Source organism: Vombatus ursinus, unplaced genomic scaffold, assembly GCF_900497805.2.
Source record: "Vombatus ursinus unplaced genomic scaffold, bare-nosed wombat genome assembly UNPS02014789.1, whole genome shotgun sequence".
NCBI classification, from domain to species: Eukaryota; Metazoa; Chordata; class Mammalia; order Diprotodontia; family Vombatidae; genus Vombatus; species Vombatus ursinus.
Window position 1 is genome coordinate 10,952,411 of NW_020954567.1, and position 20,673 is coordinate 10,973,083.

Consider the following 20,673-nt stretch of genomic DNA (forward strand, 5'->3'; position numbering starts at 1 on the left):
ACATAGACCTGTGCTTTAGAAAGATCATTTTGATAGCTGAGTGGAAAATGAACTAGAGTGGAAAGAGACTTGTTGTAGGGAAACCAACCATTAGGCTATTACCATAGTCTGAGCATGAGGTAATGAAGGTGTGCATCAGAGTAGAAGCAATGTCAGAGAGGGAAAAGGAGAAAAGTGGCTGTACAGGAGAGATGTTGTGAAGGTAAAATTGACAGAACTTGTCAAAAGGTTAGATGTAGGGATGTGTAGGAGAAAGAGTGAAGAATTGAGGATGATGCCTAGGTTGAGAACCTGGGGATCTAGAAGAATGGTAGTTCCCTTGATGGTAATAGGGAAGTGAGGAAGAAGGAAGTGAGGGAAAAAAATGATGAATTCAGTTTTGGTCATGTGAGTTTAATATGTCTATGGGAGATACCTAGTTTGAGATTCCAATAGGCCATTAGAAATGTGAGTTCTGAGGTCAGCAGAAAGCTTAAGGCTAGATAAGAAGATTTGAGAATTATCAGCACAAAATTGATGATTAAATCCAGGGTAGCTGATGAGATCATCAAGTGAAATCGTAGAGAGGGAGAAGAGAAGAGGGCCCAGAACAGAACCCTGTGGGACACTAACAGCAGGGGGTATTCAATGAAGATCCAGGAAAGCAGACTTTAGAAGGAGTTTATCAGATAGGTATGAAGAGAACTAGGAGAGTGGAGTCATGAAAACCTAGAGAGAAGACAGTGACTGACAGGGGTAAAGGTTTCAGAGAGGTCAAGAGGATGAGGATTGAGAAATGGCCAACTAGATCCGTCAATTAAGAAATTATTAGTAACTTTGGAGAGAGCAGTTTTGCTTGAATGGTGAGGTTGGAAAACAGGCTGTAGAGAGTTAAGGAAAGAATGAAAGGAAATGAAGTTGAAGCATCTATTGTAAATAGCCTTCTTTAGGAGTTTAACCACTAAAAGGTGGAGAAGTAGAGGACAATAGCTAATGCAGATGGGTGGATCAAGTGAGGATTTTTTGAAGATAGGGGAGACATGGGCATGTTTGTAGGCATTAAGGAAATAGCCAGTAGACAGGGGGAGATTGAAGATAAGTGAAAGAGCAGGGATAAAAGGGGGAGCAATCTGTTTTAGAAAATGGAATGGAATGAGATCACTTATACGTGCAGAGGGGTTTGCCTTGGCAAAGAGAAGAACCACAGCATTATGTGAGATAAGGATGAAGGAGGAGATAGTGGCTGAAGGCATCTGTGTAAAGTGAGATGAGGAGGAGGGGAGAAGAAGAAGGAGCTCTGTGAATGGACCCATTTTTTTTTTCATTAAAATATGAAGCAAGGACCTTACTTGAGAGGGTAGAGAGAGAGGGAACTGTGGGAGGTTTGAGTAGGAATGAAAAGGTTTGGAAATAATCCTGTGGTGAATGAGGTAGTGAAGTAATTAGAGATGTATAAAATAATTTCCTTACAGCAGTGAAAGCCCAATTGAGGTTATGCAACATAAATTTGTGGTGAATACAGACAGTACCATTTCATGATTTTCTCCAGTTTTGATCAATAGCACATATACAGGAATGAAGATAGCGAATGGTTTGGTCTAAGGTTGAGGCTTGGCAGAGGAAGATTAGTGGTGGTTATGATAAGGGGGGAAGAGATTCAAGAGAAGAAAGTATAGTGTAGAATTTATTCTCCAAAGGATCAAGATGAAGAAGAGACAAGAGTGTAGCCAACGTAGGTTGATGACCTTGGAAAGAACTGAGTGGTCAAAAGGGTTTGGATGAAGAGCTTCTCTGTGTTGTTATTGTGGAGTAGTTTCACTTGTGTCTGACTCTCATGTCTATTAAGCCAGATGCCACCAAGAGTTAATAGGTATGATATAGAACATTTCACTGGGGGAAGGGAGAAACTTCACAAGAGACCACATTGAAGGAGAAAAGTAGTAATAAAATGTATGGCTGAAGATACCTATATTCAAGGGTATAAAATTGGATTAATAATGTAAATTAAGGATTTTAATGTAAACAGGCAAATTCAACCTATCACTAACAGTTGTTTGGATATAATTGATAAGTGGAATGTGGCAATGGTAGGGCACTGGATAATGTATACATTATTTAAAAGAAACCTATATTAAAAGATACTGGTGCTTCTCAGGACATCTAAGGAGGAGGATGATTATAGTTTACTGGTAGATTTAAATATGTTTGCTTTCTTTTATACCTTTATGTAGGTTGGATAATTAGTAAAACTAGAGTCTGACCTAGGTTAGTCTCGAGACTTTTGAAAAAGCACTGCTCAGTTACCTGGTTCCCTGAGGAGGAACCTCAATTATCTGTCTGCCTCTGTGTCTTTTCCTTGCTGTACTGATTTCCACAGAAGCAGCTGGGGAAAGCGTGTAATGACTGCATGTCCTTTCCCTTGGTGTCTGGCATCCTGTGGTAGCACTTGGTACCATCTCCAACTGGCAAGGGATTCGTTTTCTACTTAGGGCTTAATTTGTAATGAAAAGGCCTTTCAGATACAGTCCTGGCTGTATTGCTGATACAGGATTTGTTCTGAGACTCCATCTCCTAACCCTAAAGGGTATATTTGAGAGCCTAAATGTGACAATAAGAACCTCGGAAAGACATCTCCAGTCCATCTGAGAATTCACAATATATATTAAAGAAGAAAAATAGACATAATATGACATATATGCTCGACTTTGGGAGAGTGGATTTCAACGAGTTCATACAAATGATAAGATTTTATAAAGGAAGTCTTTTCCAAGAGGAATAGAATGCTTTTAAGTATGAAATTCTGTTGACACAAACACAAATTATTTCAGTGAGCAAGCAAAGGAAGAGCTTTGTAGGTAGATAATATTCAAGGAACTAGCTAACCATGTTAGACTTTTTTTTTTTTTTTTTTTTTTGGTGAGGCAATTGGGGTTGAATGACTTGCCCGGAGTCAGAAAGCTATTAAGTATCTGAGGTCGGATTTGAATTCAGGTCCTCCTAACTCCAGGGCTGGTGCTCTGTCCACTGTGCCACCTTACTGCCTCTAGACTTTTTTTTAAAGACATATACAAAAGACAGAAAAGTTAAAGAAGTACTTTTTGTTAAAAATAAAAGAGTTATAGAAACACTTGAGGACAATTGCTGTAAGCTTGCTCTTCTCCCCTTTTCCTTATCTCATGCCATTCATATGCTTTCTGCTACTATCTCCTCCTTCACTCCTGTCTCACATGGAGAGGTAGCCTCACTCCTTACCAAGACTAACCCTCTACTTTCATAAGTGATCCCATTCCATCCTGTCTCCTTCAATGGATTGCCCCCTTTGTCATAAGGCTTAAAAAGGCCAAGGTCTCCCACTACAGCCTGGACCATCTCCAGTTGTCCTAGACACCAGACCCAGATGACTCTGGAGGAGAAAGTGAGATTGATGACTTTGCACACCCCTCCCTCACTTGAATACAATTCAATCACAAGTCATGGCATCATCTTCCTGATGTCATGGTCCTCTTTGAGAATGAAGGACGGGGGCAGCTAGATGGTGTAGTGGATAGAGCATTGGCCCTGGATTCAGGAAGACCTTAGTTCAAATCTGGCCTCAGACACTTGATACTCACTAGCTGTCTGACCCTGGGCAAGTCACTTCACCCCATTGCCTCACAAAAAGGAAAAAAAAAGACAGAATGAAGCATAAACCACAACAACATAACACACAACACAACTCCCTTTGCTCTAGTTTTTCAGAATACCACTCTCTTCTGGTTCTCTCTACTTATCAGAGCACTCCTCAGTTTCCTTTGTTGGATCCTCATCCAGACCATATCATCTAAATGTAGGTATCCCATAGAGTTCTGTCTTGGGCCCTCTTATCTCTCTATGGTGATCTCATTAGCTCCTATGGATTTAATGACCACTTTTATGCTGATGATTCACAAATCTAACTGTCTTGCTCTAACCTTTATGCTGACCTCTAATCTTGTATCTCCAACTATCTTTAAGACATCTTGAACTGGGTGTCCTCTAGACATCTTAAACTCAGCATGTTCAAAATTGAATTCATTAGTTTTATCCCTAAGCCCTCCCTGCCTCTTACCTTCCTTATTACTGTTGAGTTTAACACAACTCTCCTTGTTCCTTAGGTTTGCTACATAGATTTCCTCCTCAACTCCTCAGTACTGTCACCCCCAATCCCCCAATATCCAGTCTGCTGCCAAGACCTGTCAATTTCACCTTTGCAACACCTCTCAAACATTCTCCTTTCTCTCCTCTAACACTGCCACCATTCTGGTGCAGGCTCTCATCACTTCATTCCTGAACTATTGCAATAGGCTGCTGGTGGGTCTGCCTACTTTAAGTCTCTCCCCACCCCACTGCAATTTTTCTAAATTGCAGGTCTGACCATGTCACATCCCCCCCCCCAAATAAACGCCTGTGGCTCAAACTTCAGGATGTAATACAATATCTCCTGCTTGATGTGAAAGCCCTTTGTAACCTAGCCCCCCCTTACCTTTCCAGTCTTCTTACTCTTTATTCTCTGCCACATACTCTTTTATATAATATCCTTGCTGTTCCACAAATAGACAGTCCATCTCTTGGCTCTGGACCTTTTTTTCTGGCTTTCCCCCATACCTGGAATTCTCTCCCTTCACCTTCTGGCTTCTCTGGCTTCCTTTCATTCCCAACTAAAATCTCATCTTCTATGGGAAACCTTTCCCAACCTCTGTTAATTCTAATGTTGTCCCTCCTTTAATTATTTCCAATTCATCTCGTCTATAATTTGTTTGCAGATATTTCTTTGGTTGTGGTCTTCTCTGATAGATTTTGAGCCCCTTTAGGGTAGGAATGGTTTTTTTGTCTGTTTGTATATCCCCTACCCTTAGCACAGTGCCTGGCACATAGAACGCAGTAATAAATATTTATTGACTGACTGAATCTTATACCCTGAGGATATAAAAACAAAAATGAAATAGTCCTTGTTATCAAGATCCTTATATTCTGTCAAAGGCAACCAAATATATACATAAAAGCAAATAGAAAATATATACAAAATACATGCAAAGTAATTTTTGTGGGGACACTTCCAGCGTGTGTTTGTGTGTGTGTGTGTGTGTGTGTGTGTGTGAACAGAATCAAGAAAGGCCTTTTTAGAAAGTAACAGATGAGTTGAGCTTTGAAGAAAGCTAGGGATTCTAAGAGGTGGAGGTGAGGAAGCAATAAATATTAAGCATTGGGTACTGCCTGGGTGAAGGGATGGCAATGGGAGAGCTGGAATGTCATCCATGAGTTTGGTATGTGGTATAGAATATATGAAAGTGAGTACTGTGAAATTAGTTAAGAAATTGAGAAAGAGAGAGAGAGAGAGAGAGAGAAGAGAGAAGAGTGAGCAAGCATTGCAATCCCATTCAACAACCATCAAAGGTCTACCATATCTGACTTAAAAAAAAAATTCTATTCAGGTCCTTAATTTTTTTCTTGTTTACTTTTTGGTTCAATTTGTCTGGATCTGAAAGGAGTAAATTGAGGTCCCATCTATTATAATTTTATTGTCTATTTCATCCTCTAGTTAAGCTTTAACTTTATTTAGATACTATGCCATGTGGTGCATATATTAAGTATTTAAATTAATTCATCACTTCTTAGCATAATGTACACCTTTTTAGCATAATGTAGTTTTCTGGTTTATTTCAATCAAGCCTATTTTTGGTGTTTTGTCTGTGAGCTTAATACCATTGCTTTTTTAGTTAAGCTAAGCTATAGATTTTTCTTCAGCCCCTTATTTTTATTTTATGTGAATCTCCACTTAAAGTTAGTTTCTTGTAAATAATATATTGTTGGGTTCTACCTTCTAATCCATTCTTCTATCCTTTTCTGTTTTATGGGTTGAATTCATTCCAGTCACATTCACAGTTTTGATCATTAGTTGTGTATTTCCCTTCATCTTGCTCTGTTATCCTTTTCTTCTCTTTGTTTTCCACTCCCTCTTTACAAAGAAGCTGGTGGTTCAGCGTCAGTGCTTTGTGCTTGATGCAATCTACTTCTGCTCCACTGTATCTCTTCTCTTTCCCTTGCCTAGACACCAGTCCCAAATTCCTACCCTTTTCTCCTTTTCTTTTAACTTTTTCCTTAAAGTTTCCTCCTGCCCGTGTTTCATGGAAGTTTTATTTTTTTTTCAGGAGGTAACCAGTGGATTCTTTCTGTTTTCATGTTTCCTACTGGATTTCTTGAAATATGATGTCCAGTTTTTTTGGTCATGGCTTTGAGGTAGTCCATGATTCTTAAGTGATCTCTCCATCTATGTTCCAGGTTAATTTTTTTTAGATGTGATACCTTATATTTTCTTCTATTTTTCAGTATTTTGTCTTTGTTTTCAGTATTGTTTTCTCATAGTAATTCACTTTTATTTATTCTACTCTAATTTTTAAAAAGTTTGCTGTGGATAAGATTTTATACCTGTTTTGCTAAGCTTTAATTCTCCTTCTAAATCTTTTCTCACTCTCATTTATTTTTCCACTTCTTTCCACTAAGGATTTCATTTCATTTACAAAATTATTTTAAGTCTTTAAAAAAAATCCCAACAACTTTCCCTTCATTTCTTCTAGGAATTCTAGCTGATCTTATGGACAAGCTATACTTTCAGCACACCCAGAGTGGTCTGATTCAGAGTGAAATCTGATCACTGTCCTCTTGTCTGGGCTTTGCAAACTCCTGGCCTCAGTTAACAATATAACTGTGGGCTTGCCTCTGGTTGGAGTTCCTGTAGACTGCTGCTGGACTCAGCCACTGTAAGCTAGCTGGAGAGTTATATAGGGTTAGAGCAACAGAATTGTAGACTAATCTCTGTTCTGAGTTCTCTGGGCTGGTTGTTCAGCTACAGGATTAGAGTTGGAGTTGTAACCACTGAGATAATGCTCAGTTCCTGATTCTTTCCTAGTATAAAGCCTCAGGTCTGGAACCTCTTTGTCCTCATCCACCACTCCTCTTCATTCCACACTGATTTTGTGACCTAGTTTTGGGGTATGAATTACAGAGTTGCCAGGTGAAATCTCTTCCTTATTCATACTCTGTATCATACCCATCTCTGCTTGTTTTATAATCCCTCCAGTCCTCTGTTCAGAGTGCTGCCATAGTGGAAGGCTTCTTATGGTACTCTTTTAGATAGGCTCTGTCCCTAGTGTTTATGGATCTATCCCTGTCTCCTTATGTATATCCGCTGGAAAAGTGACATTTATTTTCCTTGCATTTTTTATTAGGACTCTGGTGTTTTTTAGGACTTTGTTGGAGGTAGTTGTGGGGGGAGAAAGGGAGTTAGACAGTATATTGCTTCTTCCTCTGTCATCTAGGGTGGTCTTCATTAATTTTAGACAAATAACATTTAATTTTTTTTATATGTAGAATAACTTATTCTGGTTCACAGTTTAGTAGTAGAGTAATGAATCACATTAAAGTCTACTGACCCCAGTAATCTATCTACTACATTACTCAAAGCCCAAAATTTTTAGGTATAGGTATAACTTCATTTGTTCTGGAGAGTGGTCAACAATCTTTTCAGTGCTGAATACCAGAAACCAAGGTGAGCAATCTGTAGTTGCTACTCTGTGGCCTGAAAAATAAAGCAAAAAAAAATTTAAAAAGCAGAAAAATGGAGAAGGGGAATATAGGGGGAAGAAAAGAGGAGTATGATATGATTTCCTTATCTCCTTTTACTCTGTCAGTAATAGTCAATAAATCAGTCAATAAACATTTATTAAGCACTTATTATGTGCAAGATATTTTGATAAGTGCTGAGGATACAAAGAAAGGTAAAAACAGCCCTTGAGCTCAAGGAACTCACAATCTAATGGGGGAAGATAACACGTAAAAAGTAGCTGAAAAGTGGGAGTTGGGAGGGCAGGGAGGGAGGTCATTCAGTTCAGGGGCATGATGAATTTTTGTGATCTTGCAGGAAGCTGAGTTTCTAGAGACAATGATTAAGTCCAGAAGAGCAGCAAGGTAGGAAATTACGAAGTATCTGCCTTGGGACCCCCCTCCCTGAATGTAGGATCTGGGAGGAACTCTCCAATATCTATTACTCATCATATTCCTTCCCCTGGGAAGGCTTTCTCTTCTCCATTTATTGCAGAGGCATGATAAAAAAGAGAGCCAGTGTGAAGGAATGATATCTTTCTTTAACCATTTTAAATTTTGTCAGATTTCTAGGAAGAAAATCTGAGTTTTTGGTGGTCTCAGAGGCCAGAATTAGGACCAGTGGGTGGAAGTTACAGGGAAGTTTATTTGGATGAATATAAAGATTCTTTGTACTTATGCCATATTTTGCTTATCCCAGTATGGTTAACATCAGAGGTGTTAACTTTTGGCCTGTGGGCTGCTTTCTGTCTATAAAACTCCCTGAGTGCAGCCCTAACCAGATTAAAATGTAATTGGTAAATATTTAAGAAAATACATAAAAGTGCAATGTAGCATAGATAATACTGATTTGTGGTTTTCCAAATCAATGTGTGACTTGCAGGAATGCTGTTTCTATTTGACACCACTGGCTTGCATAAATATAATTTATTAGAAAAATATAATTGTATTTCAAATGATTAGTCATTTATTTTGCTTGATGACTTCTCCTATTGGTTCTCATCTCTTCTGTGGCATAGTGTAACAGTATCAGGAAGCTTAAATACATACTATCCATTTTTTTCTTCCTTAAAGTTATAGTAAGTTTATGCTCTCTTTTTTGTTTGGTCATTTTCATCGAGTCCAACTCTTCGTGACCTCAGTCTTTCTTTAGAGCTGCATTTTTATGGAAGTCCACAAGAAATTCACAATGTAGTAGAGGATTCTGTTCTTGTAAGGAATCAGTATTCTGCCATATATTTACTCATTTAAAGTTTTTTTTTCTATCTCTCTTAACTTCTTCCCTCCCCTACCCCTTGTAATTTTGAAAATTTTGTAGATTACATATAAGTAATTGTTTCCTTTGGGGGAAAAAAGCCTAATCTTATTTCTGAGAAACATTATATTTTAACTATATGAATTGGGAGGAATTTGCAGGTTATTTTCATAGTGTTTTCTGTAACTTCTATTAAAATAATTGTATGAAATTTTTTTGTTTCCATCTATTCCTTTTTTCTAAAGTTCATAAATTATTCATGTGAGCTACACCTTTTATCACTGTGTAGGATAGATAGCATAAAGAATGTTAATTGAGTTGATGGTTGAACTATTCTGTGTGTACTATAGTTTTAATTTCTTTGTAAACACATTTTTTCTTAGGTTTTGTTCAGGGATGTTCATTCTCTTTGAATTATTCCTAAAACCACATTATTTAGGAAATATTCAACTAGAGCTCTTAGTTGAACTGCATGAAAATTTGAAAGTGTAGAATGCTTTGTGTCTTTACTTTGATGGCTATATAAGTAGTATTTGGAAGATTTGATTTGTAATCATAGGCATATCATTGATATTATTATTCTAAACATCTAAGATTTTTTGGGGGGCATGATAACATTCCAAGACTATTATCTTCATTGAGACAACTAGGTATTGTAGTTGATAGAGTGCTGACCTGGGAGTCAGAAAGACGTGAGATTGAATCCTGCCTCAGATCTTTGCTAGGCAGGCAACTAATTTAATCTCTCTCAGCCACAGTATTCCCTTCTTAAAATGTGTATATAATACTAATCTTAAAGGTTTGAGGATAAAACCAAATAAAATTTCATATTTCTATGTATACATATTCATATATGTATGCATAAACATATATACATACATGTGTGACATATGTAAATATATGCATATATATGAAATTTTGTAAAACTTGAAGTCCAATATAAATGTTAGCTGTCATTACTGTTATCCCGTTATAGAGAGTTTACAGTCTCCATTAGTGAAGAGAGTGCTAATTTAAATTCTTGAAATACTGAAATCATTTTAATATGGCATTAAGACTAGCATATTTCTTTGTCCTTATAGAATATGCTGAATTCTTACACTGCAAAGGAAGGAAGTTTACAGATTTTGATGAAGTTCGTCAAGAGATTGAAGCAGAAACAGATCGAGTGACAGGAATGAATAAAGGCATTTCATCTATACCTATTAATTTACGAGTCTATTCCCCGCATGGTAAGTAAATCAATCCTCTTAAAATTTTTCTCAATAAAAATTGTTTCAGCATCATTTAGTGTAATAGTTCTTGTACCTATAATACATACTTTAAAATCCATAAACAGTAGGGTCCCTTTCTTGTGATGTACTTTGCCTCACAGATATAGTTATGTAAAATCAATGGCATGTGTTCATGGGAAAAATAAACCCTAATGGTTTTTCATCTACCTTTTAACTCCTTAGTTGGCTAACACAGTTTCTTCCTTTTCAAATAAAATTCTTTTGTGTTCCATACCGTTTAGGGTTTCTTATAAAAATGTCATATTCCCCAAAACCTAGCCAACAGCTCCTTCCAGCCCAGTGGATGTCTATACCTGAACTGATTAACACACATTTTAAAAAGTTCCTGGGTTTATCTTGAACTTTTGAAATCCAGGACATGCATTTACTGTGTACTTCAGTAGTTCTGTACTGGCAGAAGCCTTTAGTGTCTGTTGAATTCTCTGACTGAGTCTGCCATTACTGGATTTCCTTTATACTTCTATGCATCTCTATATTGTATGCCTGATACAGCAGCCATCATTCTGATCCATGTTGTCAGGATGAATTCATAAATTAAGCTTTTCCTCCACCTGTGGGAAATTTATTGCCTTGTTGGAAATAATCTATACTCAGAACTAAGTTGTCAGTGCCGCTCACTTTTATTATCTCTAATTCTCTTTCTAGTCACCTTTATTGCTTTACCAACTCTACTACATGATTGACATGGTACTCAATTATAATTTCTCAGTAACACTTGCCATATGTGCCAAATTGTGTTATATATACACAAAATGGTAACTGATTTGAGTAGAAGTCAAATCATCACTCACTCAGAAGTTGTTTTGCTCTCCCCAAATGTAAGCTTTAAGACTCTTGTATGTTTACCTGAAGATACCATGAGTGCTTGAAACAGCTTTCCATTTGACTAATTAGCTAAACATACTACAAATAACATATGGTGTTTGTGATGAGAAAGACAAGTCTTAGTCTGAGTGTTTTCACACCATAATGGATTGATGTTACATGGCAGATAACATATGCATATATTGAGTATTTTAATTATAATCCCTTCCCCCACCCATTTTGACTCTACTAATCCTGAAAGCTGTTAGGCAAGCAAATAAGTGTCTTTCAGATGATTTAAAAAATTGTTTTGGCATAACAATTATGGATTATTCACTTATTTCTGTTTAACAGTGCTACTCAGAAAGGAACGCTTTATATAATTGAGACCATTTTGACTTTTTCACTAAGGCATCAACTGACTTTATATGATCAATTTCCTTTGGATATAGAGCATATAAGTAAGACTCTTTTTTTTCTTGGTCTACAGTGTTAAATCTAACCCTTATTGACCTGCCTGGAATCACTAAAGTGCCAGTAGGGGATCAGCCACAAGATATCGAATATCAGATCAGAGAAATGATTATGCAGTTTATCACTCGAGAAAACTGTCTGATTTTGGCTGTTACACCTGCAAACACAGATCTTGCCAACTCTGATGCCCTGAAGTTAGCTAAAGAAGTTGACCCTCAAGGTGAGTGTTTGACTCTTATGGTAAGTGTGAGTTAGCTATCAAATTTCAAGGATACGAGCCTATATAAAGATGATTCAACTCAAATGGCTTTCCTTTGTTAATAATGCAATAATTTAGACAATATGATTGTTAATGAAAATATTTTTGAAAATTGACATTTCAGAGGCCAGGAGGAAAATTAAACAGTTAAGATAAAATCCTGTATCATTAAATATCATATCAATCAAGATATCTAAAAGACAAAAATCTCCAGCCTCAGCTTATAGTCTACTTGTTTCAAGCAGTTTTTGATTCAATACTATTCCAACAAAATAATTCAAATGGGGTTCATTATAAGAAGAACGGACCTATATGTTTTTAATAAAGAATTTTTAGTAATTAAATTTAGACTTGGGAGTCACTGAACATTTACAAAAAGGAAAGCCCCCCCCCCCCAGCTGCTAGTGCCATCATCTCAAAAATTACCTTGTATTTAGTAAGTATACATTTGTATGTATACATGTTTCCCCTGGCTTGGTTATAAATTCCCAGAGGGTGCCTGGCACATTGTAGAGATTTAATAAATAATTGTTGATTGTGTAACACCAGTTAGTTGTATTCACTGACAGCAAGTGATTTTTCTATTTTGCCTCATCTCTGCATTTTGAAATTTTAGCCAACACCTCTGTGAAAATTTCACTGAATCTTTTTCTTTAAAAGTTCTCTTCTCTTTCTTTGACCTTGCACACAGTACATTGCACTTCATATGTTAATTACTTTTAATCTGCATTGTAATTACAAAATAGTTAATCTATATTATTGCTTAATTATGTGCATGTCCTACCCCACTCCTTGATTGCAAACTCCATGAAGGCTAGAACGTATCTTAATATAATCATCTTTATTTTTCTCCAGTTCTTAGCATAGTGCACATGGTAGATATCTAATCAACAATTTTTTGAATGAATGTGTAAATAGAATGAATAAATAAATGAGGGAATTATTAGATTATTAGACCAAGGAAATACTTTTAATACAATATATCTGGATTTCAGCAAGGCATTTCATAAAGTCTCTCATGATATCCTTCTGTTTAGTTCAGTGTAATGAGTACTTATTAATTGTCTACTATTTATACAAGGCATTTGGCATTTGTATCAGGGAATTAAGATAGGAAGGAAAGGAGATCAGGCTTTCCTCTTCATATATATTTATATTTGCATACATTCACATATCTTTATACTCTGCTTCAATTAATGTCCCACTAGCCTACTTACTACACATGCTTATATACATTTTCTTATTCTAATGCAAAGAATTTCTTAACAAAAAATACAAAGACATATAAATATGGTTGTAGCATAAAAGCATCCATTGATTGATGCAATAATTTCCCAGGAACCATTTGTTTACCTCAACAATCCTCTACTAAGACGTTCTTTTAGGTAGAAAAAGTTGATAGGTATTTTTCTTCCGTACCTTGAATCAAACTAATTCAAAAGAAAAAAACAACAACGACATAGAAAGATTCCCTTCAAGACCAGGAGAACAAAAAGAAAGAGCAAACACAGATATTCTTACATGCATGAATGTTCTTTCTGTTAGGGAGCATCTCCCTGAAGTCGGATGTTTGTACTGTCATTGTTTGATAGGAATGAAAGGGGAATCCAGTTCTTTACCAAGCAATATATATATCAATAGATACATATTGACAGCACCAGTATTGGTTAGTGGAAAGTTTAAATAATACAGGTAGCTATTTTTACTTGCTAAAAATGTTTTATTCTTAATAAGGAGAAATGACTTTTCTAACTCTAAATAGCACAGTAATCTCCCTTCATGTGGAAACTGCAACTTCTCTGGCTGGTTATTTTTCTAGACTGATTGCCTCAGAAGTATGGTGGGAAATAGGAAACGACTGTGAGTTTAGTAAGTGAAAGAAAAATTCTTTACTTTTTATTAATTATGTCAGTAGTTAGGTTAGTTACAGAAAATAATGTCTGAGGGCGTATGTGATCATTAAATCTACTTCCCATTGCTGCCCTTAAGAAAAGGAATTCCTATCATTTGGAAGGACTTTTATCTTGCCCATGTCTGGTTTTGAAATGTTTTCAAGGGAAAGTTACTGAAAGAGACCTTTTGGGATCCTTGTTCATTTACCATTCCTGATGCTTTTGAGGTACTCATTTAGCATTATGGTCTCCTCAAAAGTCAGCTAAAATGTGGGGTTCAGACCAGGAAGATCTGGAATGTAGAATGGGAGGTTATTTTGGGTGGGCATAGAAAGGTCTATATGTTAGGAGAAAATAGACAAATGGGGAAAGGCAGAAGACTTTATTTACTTATTTATTTACTTTTCATTTATTCATTCACTCATTTATTTATTTATTTAGGACATGCCAAAGCTATTCTTTGTCTGGTCCTTGTGACTTTAGATACTTGACCACACAGGGTACACCTTTCCTACAGGGTTTCAAACTTTAAGCCATTTAGGAAAATAAGCAATTTACGTAGGTTTTTTTTTCCAATGATGAAAGAGGTATTTCCAGTATTGTAGATTTCCTATCTATGAAGTATATCAGTAGGCAAATATAAGGACTTGAAAGAGCTCATATTTTATTTTTGTGCACAAATTGGAAGTATATGGCTAGATTAAAATATAGTTAGGTGGATCTATAACTTCTTAGATAAGTATCCCCAAAGAATATTGAGTAATGGATTGATACCAATCTGGAGGGAGCTCTCTAGTATGATATAACAGGGTTCTATTTTGCATCTTGTACTATTCATAACTTTTATCAATAATTTTGAACCATACAGAAGAAATGATTACTGTATTTGTAGATGACTTATAGCTGGATGAAATAAATAAGTGCTAGCTGATCTTTGCAGTGAAAGTAGGGAATGGAAAAAAATAGCTCACATTTAACTATTGACCTATATACCACAGAGTACCACAGATATAACATAGGAAGTGTGATAGGGAAACTCAAATGAATTCAATTTGCCTAGTAATCCATAGGAGAGAATATTCAGGGAAAGGGTGGCAATAATACTTGTAGCCCCAGATGTCTAAACATGAGTGGGTAACAGAGTGATCCTTACATAGATGTAAACTTAAGCTCATGTTTATCATTAACATTTAAGGAATTATCATTCATGACTAGAATATGGCAATGGTATGGTACGTTTTATTCTAAAAGAGCAGATTGGCTAAATCCATGAAACATAGGTGGGCAGTGGGCATCACTGAGAACATTTGGATAAGAATTAATGGAGGAATAAAGGAGCAGTACTGTGGTACAAGAAGGCATAGCAGACCTTCCATCCAGAAGACAGAAACGGACCTCCAAAATTGCTATAGAGGCAAGAGTATAGCAGTCATGCATGACAAAAAGTTTGAAGAGTTACTGGAATTCTCTCTCTATCTCATCAGCTGAGATATTCTTGACTTGCTTTACTGATCATTTTATCCTTTATAAGGTAGAGGAAATTATGAGAAGGACTGCTAATTTAGACTTGATTCTAGGTTTGACAAAAATTGCTTTTGCTCCTTTGCTCCTTTTGTTTTTCCCTCTCCTAGAGCCAAATTACAAGTTTTTATCCTTTCTTTACTTTTAAATCCCACTTTGTGGTCCATCCTCTATAGTTAGTGTTTGTTTTGCTTAGGACTAATCTTTCCTTTAATTTACCCTCCCTCATATTATCCTCTCCTTTCTTTCCTGTCTCCCGTTTTACTGTATTTCTGTATCAAGTTGTTAGTATATTCTTCTCTCTTTAGACCAGTTTAGATGAGAAAATGAAGTTCAAATATTGCCCTTCTCATTTATCCATTCCTCCTTATTTGTATAGTTTTCTACTTCTGTACCTTGAGCATGTGAGATAACTTCCTTTATCCTTTTCCCTTTCCTGTCTAGGGTATTCTTTTCCCTCTCCTTTTCTTTCTTCTTTTAAGAGTATTAAATCAGTGTTTAGCACAGTGTCTGTTACTTAGTAAGCCCTTAATAAATTCTTGTTGACTTAATTCTTGGCTGGTCTCCATTGAACCTTTTTATGTTCAATTTGACTGTAGAGTTCCATGCATTTAATGACAATCCTTTCAACACCTCACATAGAATATGCATGGTGTTCATTCTAAAAATAGTACCCTGGCTCAAACATCTCAGCACTAAGAATGTTATTATTCTATAAGTAATAAGTTGTCTTTCTTGTCAAGACCAAATCTTTCCCCATGCACACAATCTTGATCCCACCTCCTTCTAGCTTCTTCAGAAGATGCTCCCACTATTATTCTTATTCTTTTTCCTACCATTTCCTATTTCTATGCTGCCTGCAAACATACCATGTCTCCTCTATCTTAAAAAAAAAAGCAAAAAAAATCTCACTTGGTTCTACATACCTACTAGCTATCATCCTAACACCACACCTCCCTTTGTGGTTAGACTCCTTGACAAAGTCATTTATAATCCAAACCTTCACTCCATCTCCTCTAATTCTCTTCTAAACCCTCTACAGTATGAATGACCTCATCATTCAACTGAATGATAACATCCCTAAAGATATCAGTTATCTCTTAATTGCCAAATACAAAAGCCTTTTTTTCAGTCCTCATTCTTCTTGACCTCTCTGCAACTTTTGATGCCAGCTATTGATTATCTTCTTTTCCTGAATGCTCTTTTCTTTCTAGGTTTCTGTGAGGCTGATTTCTCCTGGTTCTTTTCCTATATATTTGTCCACTTCCTGTCAGTTTCCTTTGCTGGTTACTTATTCATTTCATGTCCACTAACTAAGACTCTGTACTTGCCCTATTCTCTTCTCCTTCTAGACTACTTATTTGGTGATCTAATCAGAATCAATGGGTTCAAATATTTCTATGCAGATAATTTCAAGAAGCACGTGCACATATACATACACACACAACCCTAATCTCTCTCTTAAACTACAGTCATGTATTACCAACTCCCTTCTGGAAATCTCAAATTGGACGCCCCAGAGACAACTGAAACTCAACATGTCCAAAGTTGAACCAATCTTTTCCCAAACCTTCCCCCCCAATTCCAAACTTCTCAGTCTCTCTCAAGGTTACCACCATTCTCCAAGTCACCCAGGTCTGAAACTTTAAGGTCATCCTCAAGTTTTTGCCTGCACATCCCATATCTAATCTGTTGCTGTATCTTGTCATTTGTGCTTTCACAACATCTTTTGTATGTCCCCATCAGTGTTTGTTTGGCTACCTCAGTAGGCTTTCAACTAATCTTCTTACCTCAAGTCTCTTATCTCTTTAATTTATACTTTATTCAATTGCTCAGGGGATAATCTGGAAGTATAGGTCTGAACAAGTCATTCTCCTATTCAAGGAACTCCAGTGGTTTCCTATTATCTCCAACAACTAATAAAACTAAAAACTATCATTTGACATTTAATTCTATTCATGATCTGGCTCCTTACCTTTCCAGTCTTCTTATGCTTAATTTCTCTTCAAGCAAGTAATGATTGAACTATACTGTTTCTTATATACAAGACTACAATTCCTACCTTCATGCTTTTCTTTGACTGTCCCAATGACTAGAATGCTCTATCCCTCCAATATCTGCATTTTAGCTTCTTCCTTCAAGACTCAGCTCAACTCTCACAGCTTCCTACAGGATCCCTTCCCTCATTTTCTCAGCTGTTCATTCCCTCCTCTCTCAGATTACCTCCCATCTACTCTGTATACATCTTATTTACATGCTGTCTCCCTTCATTAGAAAGTAAGCTCCTTGAGTGCAGGGATTGTTTTTGTTATTCTTCGTATCTTCAGCTACTAGGTATATATATGAACCACATAGAGAAAGTCTAGCTATACAAAAAACATCTGACTTCTAATAAATAATTCAACCTTTACCATCTGATGCCATCTAATACCATTGCCTCCTCTCTATATAAACTCTCTCTTCCCATTTATATCTTATCCTTCTTAGGTTATAATTACTTAGAAATTCCATTGTCCAAATGGATCTGGGATCACAATGATGTGGATACTCCATTCAGTGCTGTAGATTGCAACCAATCCATGCCTCTCTATGTTGTGTGACATATCCAGGCTTTCCCACAAACCTAACATGTAAGATCTTGCCCATCATACTCCCTCACATTCTTTTGACTTTTTGTGGATACCAGTGAAACAGGTGGATTTCCTGTTTGTTAGTTATTCTTCACTCTTGTGATATGACTGACCCAGCTTTTTTCTCTGAACATACATTTCTCAGATTACTTTTTGTATATACCTTTTTATCCATCTTGCCCTAGTTCCTTTCCTGAACTCCAATCTTATATCAGAAACTGGCTAGTAGAAATATCTAACAGGTTTAAGCCCTCATCACCTCTTACCTAGATTAGTGTAGTTGCTTCCTAATTAGTATTCCTGCTTCCAATCTCTACTCTTCTCCAATCTATTTTCTGCACGGGAGCTAAATTGATAATACTAAAGCACAAGTCTGACCATTTTATTCCCCTACTCAAGAAGCTGCAATGACTCCCTCTTGTCTTTCAAACTCTCCAATTGACATTTACAGCCCCTAAAAATCTGGCTCCAGCCTTCCTTTCCAAACTTTACAATAATATATTACCTTTCTACATGCCATGTAGGGTCCAGCCAACTTGTCCTACTTCTATGAACCATACACAATATTCTATTTCGCGTCTCTATGCCTAGATGTATTTCCTCCTTACCTCTACCTTGTAGATTCACTAACTTCTTTCTAAGCTGGACTCACATGTCATCTACTGTAACCCTATCCTAGTTCCCTCCTCTTCTTTCTGCCCCTCAAGTGGCTAGTGCCCTTCCCAGAAGTACTTTGTAGCAACCTCATATTGTGTGCGCTCTCTCTCTCTCTCTCTCTCTCTCTCTCTCTCAAATTTGTTTTCCTTGACTATACATATTTGTTACAAGAAATGGCTCCCCCCTCTCTTTTTCCAGTGGGAGTAGGAAAAATAGAAAAGAGATTTCTCTTAATTTTAACAAATAAAATTGAGGGTATTGCTATAGATGTGAAATATTGGCTGTATTTTCAAATGATATTACTGTATTTTTAATTTCACCTAACCATTTTACTTTGTTAGAAGATACCTCTTGGAAATAATCTATAATTATAGCTTAAAAACAAAATATTTGAATTAAAAATTAAAAATAAATTAAAAATCAATGAGAAATTATTTTTCTTTCCCTCTCACCACTGGTAAAAAAGGAAAACAAAACTCTTGTAATGAATATGAAAAATCAAGCAAAACAAATTCTTTCATTGGCCAGAATTCCAAATTGAACAATACAGAGAAGTCACAATTTATGTGAGTTCAGATAACGTTAAATACAATTTAGTGTGAATTATAAAATGATGTCAGGTTACATTTTATGTGAGCTAAAAATTCAGTTAATTTGATTCAGGCAAGTGGGTTAATGGTTTTAACAAGCCATTACATCATCAGTCCACATTTGCCTATCACTGCATGTAGATGCAATGTGTTGCTGTGCACCATATTAAAAATAATTGTGTTAATATTTTTAAAACAGCCCTTAACACAATGGACAAATGGAAGAACATTTCAGGTGGAAACACAGCCAGCATAAAAAAGAAGAGGCTCGTTATTACATAAAGCAAAAAAAAAATTGATTGAATAGCATGAATGTGGTCAGAGTAACTCTAAAGTAGGATGAGGTATCAGAATGCCTGAGTTGATGGTATAGAATATTATAAAACATGTAGGTCTGTTTCCGAAGATGACTAGGGGAAAAAGGAAAAGAACCTCAATTTTCTAAAATGTTTATAGCGGTTTTCTTTGCAAAGAACTGGAAATTGAAGGGATGCCCGTCATCTGGGAAATGGCTAAACAAGTTGTGGTGTATGATTATGATAGAATGCTACTGTAGTGTAAGAAATGGTGAACTCAAAGATCTTAGAAACATGGAAATACTCTGGATTCAGGAGGACCTGAGTTCAAATCCGGCCTCAGACCAAACACTTGATACTAGCTGTGTGACCCTGGGCAAGTCACTTAACCCCATTGCCTAGCCAAAAACAAAAAACAAAACAAAAACAAGAAAAAGAATGACTTTGAGCAAATAAGTCATTTTGACTATTATTAACTATAAAGGACATATGAAGAAAGACACTGTCTGCATTCAGAGAAAGAGTTGATAAATCAAAGTATATGGAATTACTTCGCACACACACACACACACACACACACACACACACACCTAGTTGTGTCTAATGGTGGCCATCTCTAGGGTGGGAGGAGGGAGGGAATAAAAAAAGAATTTACATAATAACTTTATTATATATTTAAAAGGAATAGCAAGTTGTACATAATAGGTTTGCAGTTTCATGTACAATCATCTTTTTATTGTACTATGTCATGTACATCCTTGTTTTATTCCATAACTAAAATAAAATAAAATAAAACATATATGTGAAATAAAAGAAAAAAAGACCAAATTGCATCAGCTTTTTGTGTTTTGTGAACAACTGCAAAACGTAGACATGTAATGATGAGTGCTTAACTGTATTCATGAAAATTACAATAAAAACACATTCCTCTTAGCAAAAGACCTGTTCAGACAAGGTTCAATTTATTTAAGGAAATGAAAGGAAATGGAAATGCATGGTGAAGAAATATTTACTTCAAGAATTGGGCTAGTTTTATTGCTTTAAAAATTGAGTTCACTTGCATAGTGTTAACATAGAAGTGGATGAGGTGCAGATGAAGATGTAGCTGCTAAGTAGCCAGATGTTTTTGAAGAAAATGATTGAAGGTGGACACACTGATCAACAAACTTTTAATGAGGATGAGTCAGGCTTTTTCTGGGAAACGATGTCTTCGAAGAACGAAAAAAATTTAACCTGGATTTAAAGTGCCAAAGGATCACCTAACACTGTTATTGGGAGGTAATGCAGAAGAAGATGTTAAACTAAAACCAATGTTTGTTTATTGTTCTTGAAATCCTCACATTTTGAGAGGCTACAACTGTCTATTGCTTCTAGTTCTTTGAACATCACACGAGAAAGCAAGGG

The 20,673-nt window shown here is 36.2% G+C and overlaps 1 protein-coding gene across 8 annotated transcripts in view; it reads left to right on the forward strand.

Moving 5' to 3' along the window:
* DNM3 (dynamin 3) overlaps positions 1 to 20,673 on the forward strand; it is a 689,813-nt gene that overhangs the window by 156,672 nt on the left and 512,468 nt on the right. For all 8 annotated transcript variants that reach the window (XM_027868462.1, XM_027868461.1, XM_027868465.1 and 5 more), the window contains exons 3-4: positions 9,934 to 10,083; positions 11,441 to 11,644. In XM_027868462.1, coding sequence (XP_027724263.1) covers positions 9,934 to 10,083; positions 11,441 to 11,644 — 354 coding nt within the window. The remainder of the gene's footprint in view (positions 1 to 9,933; positions 10,084 to 11,440; positions 11,645 to 20,673) is intronic.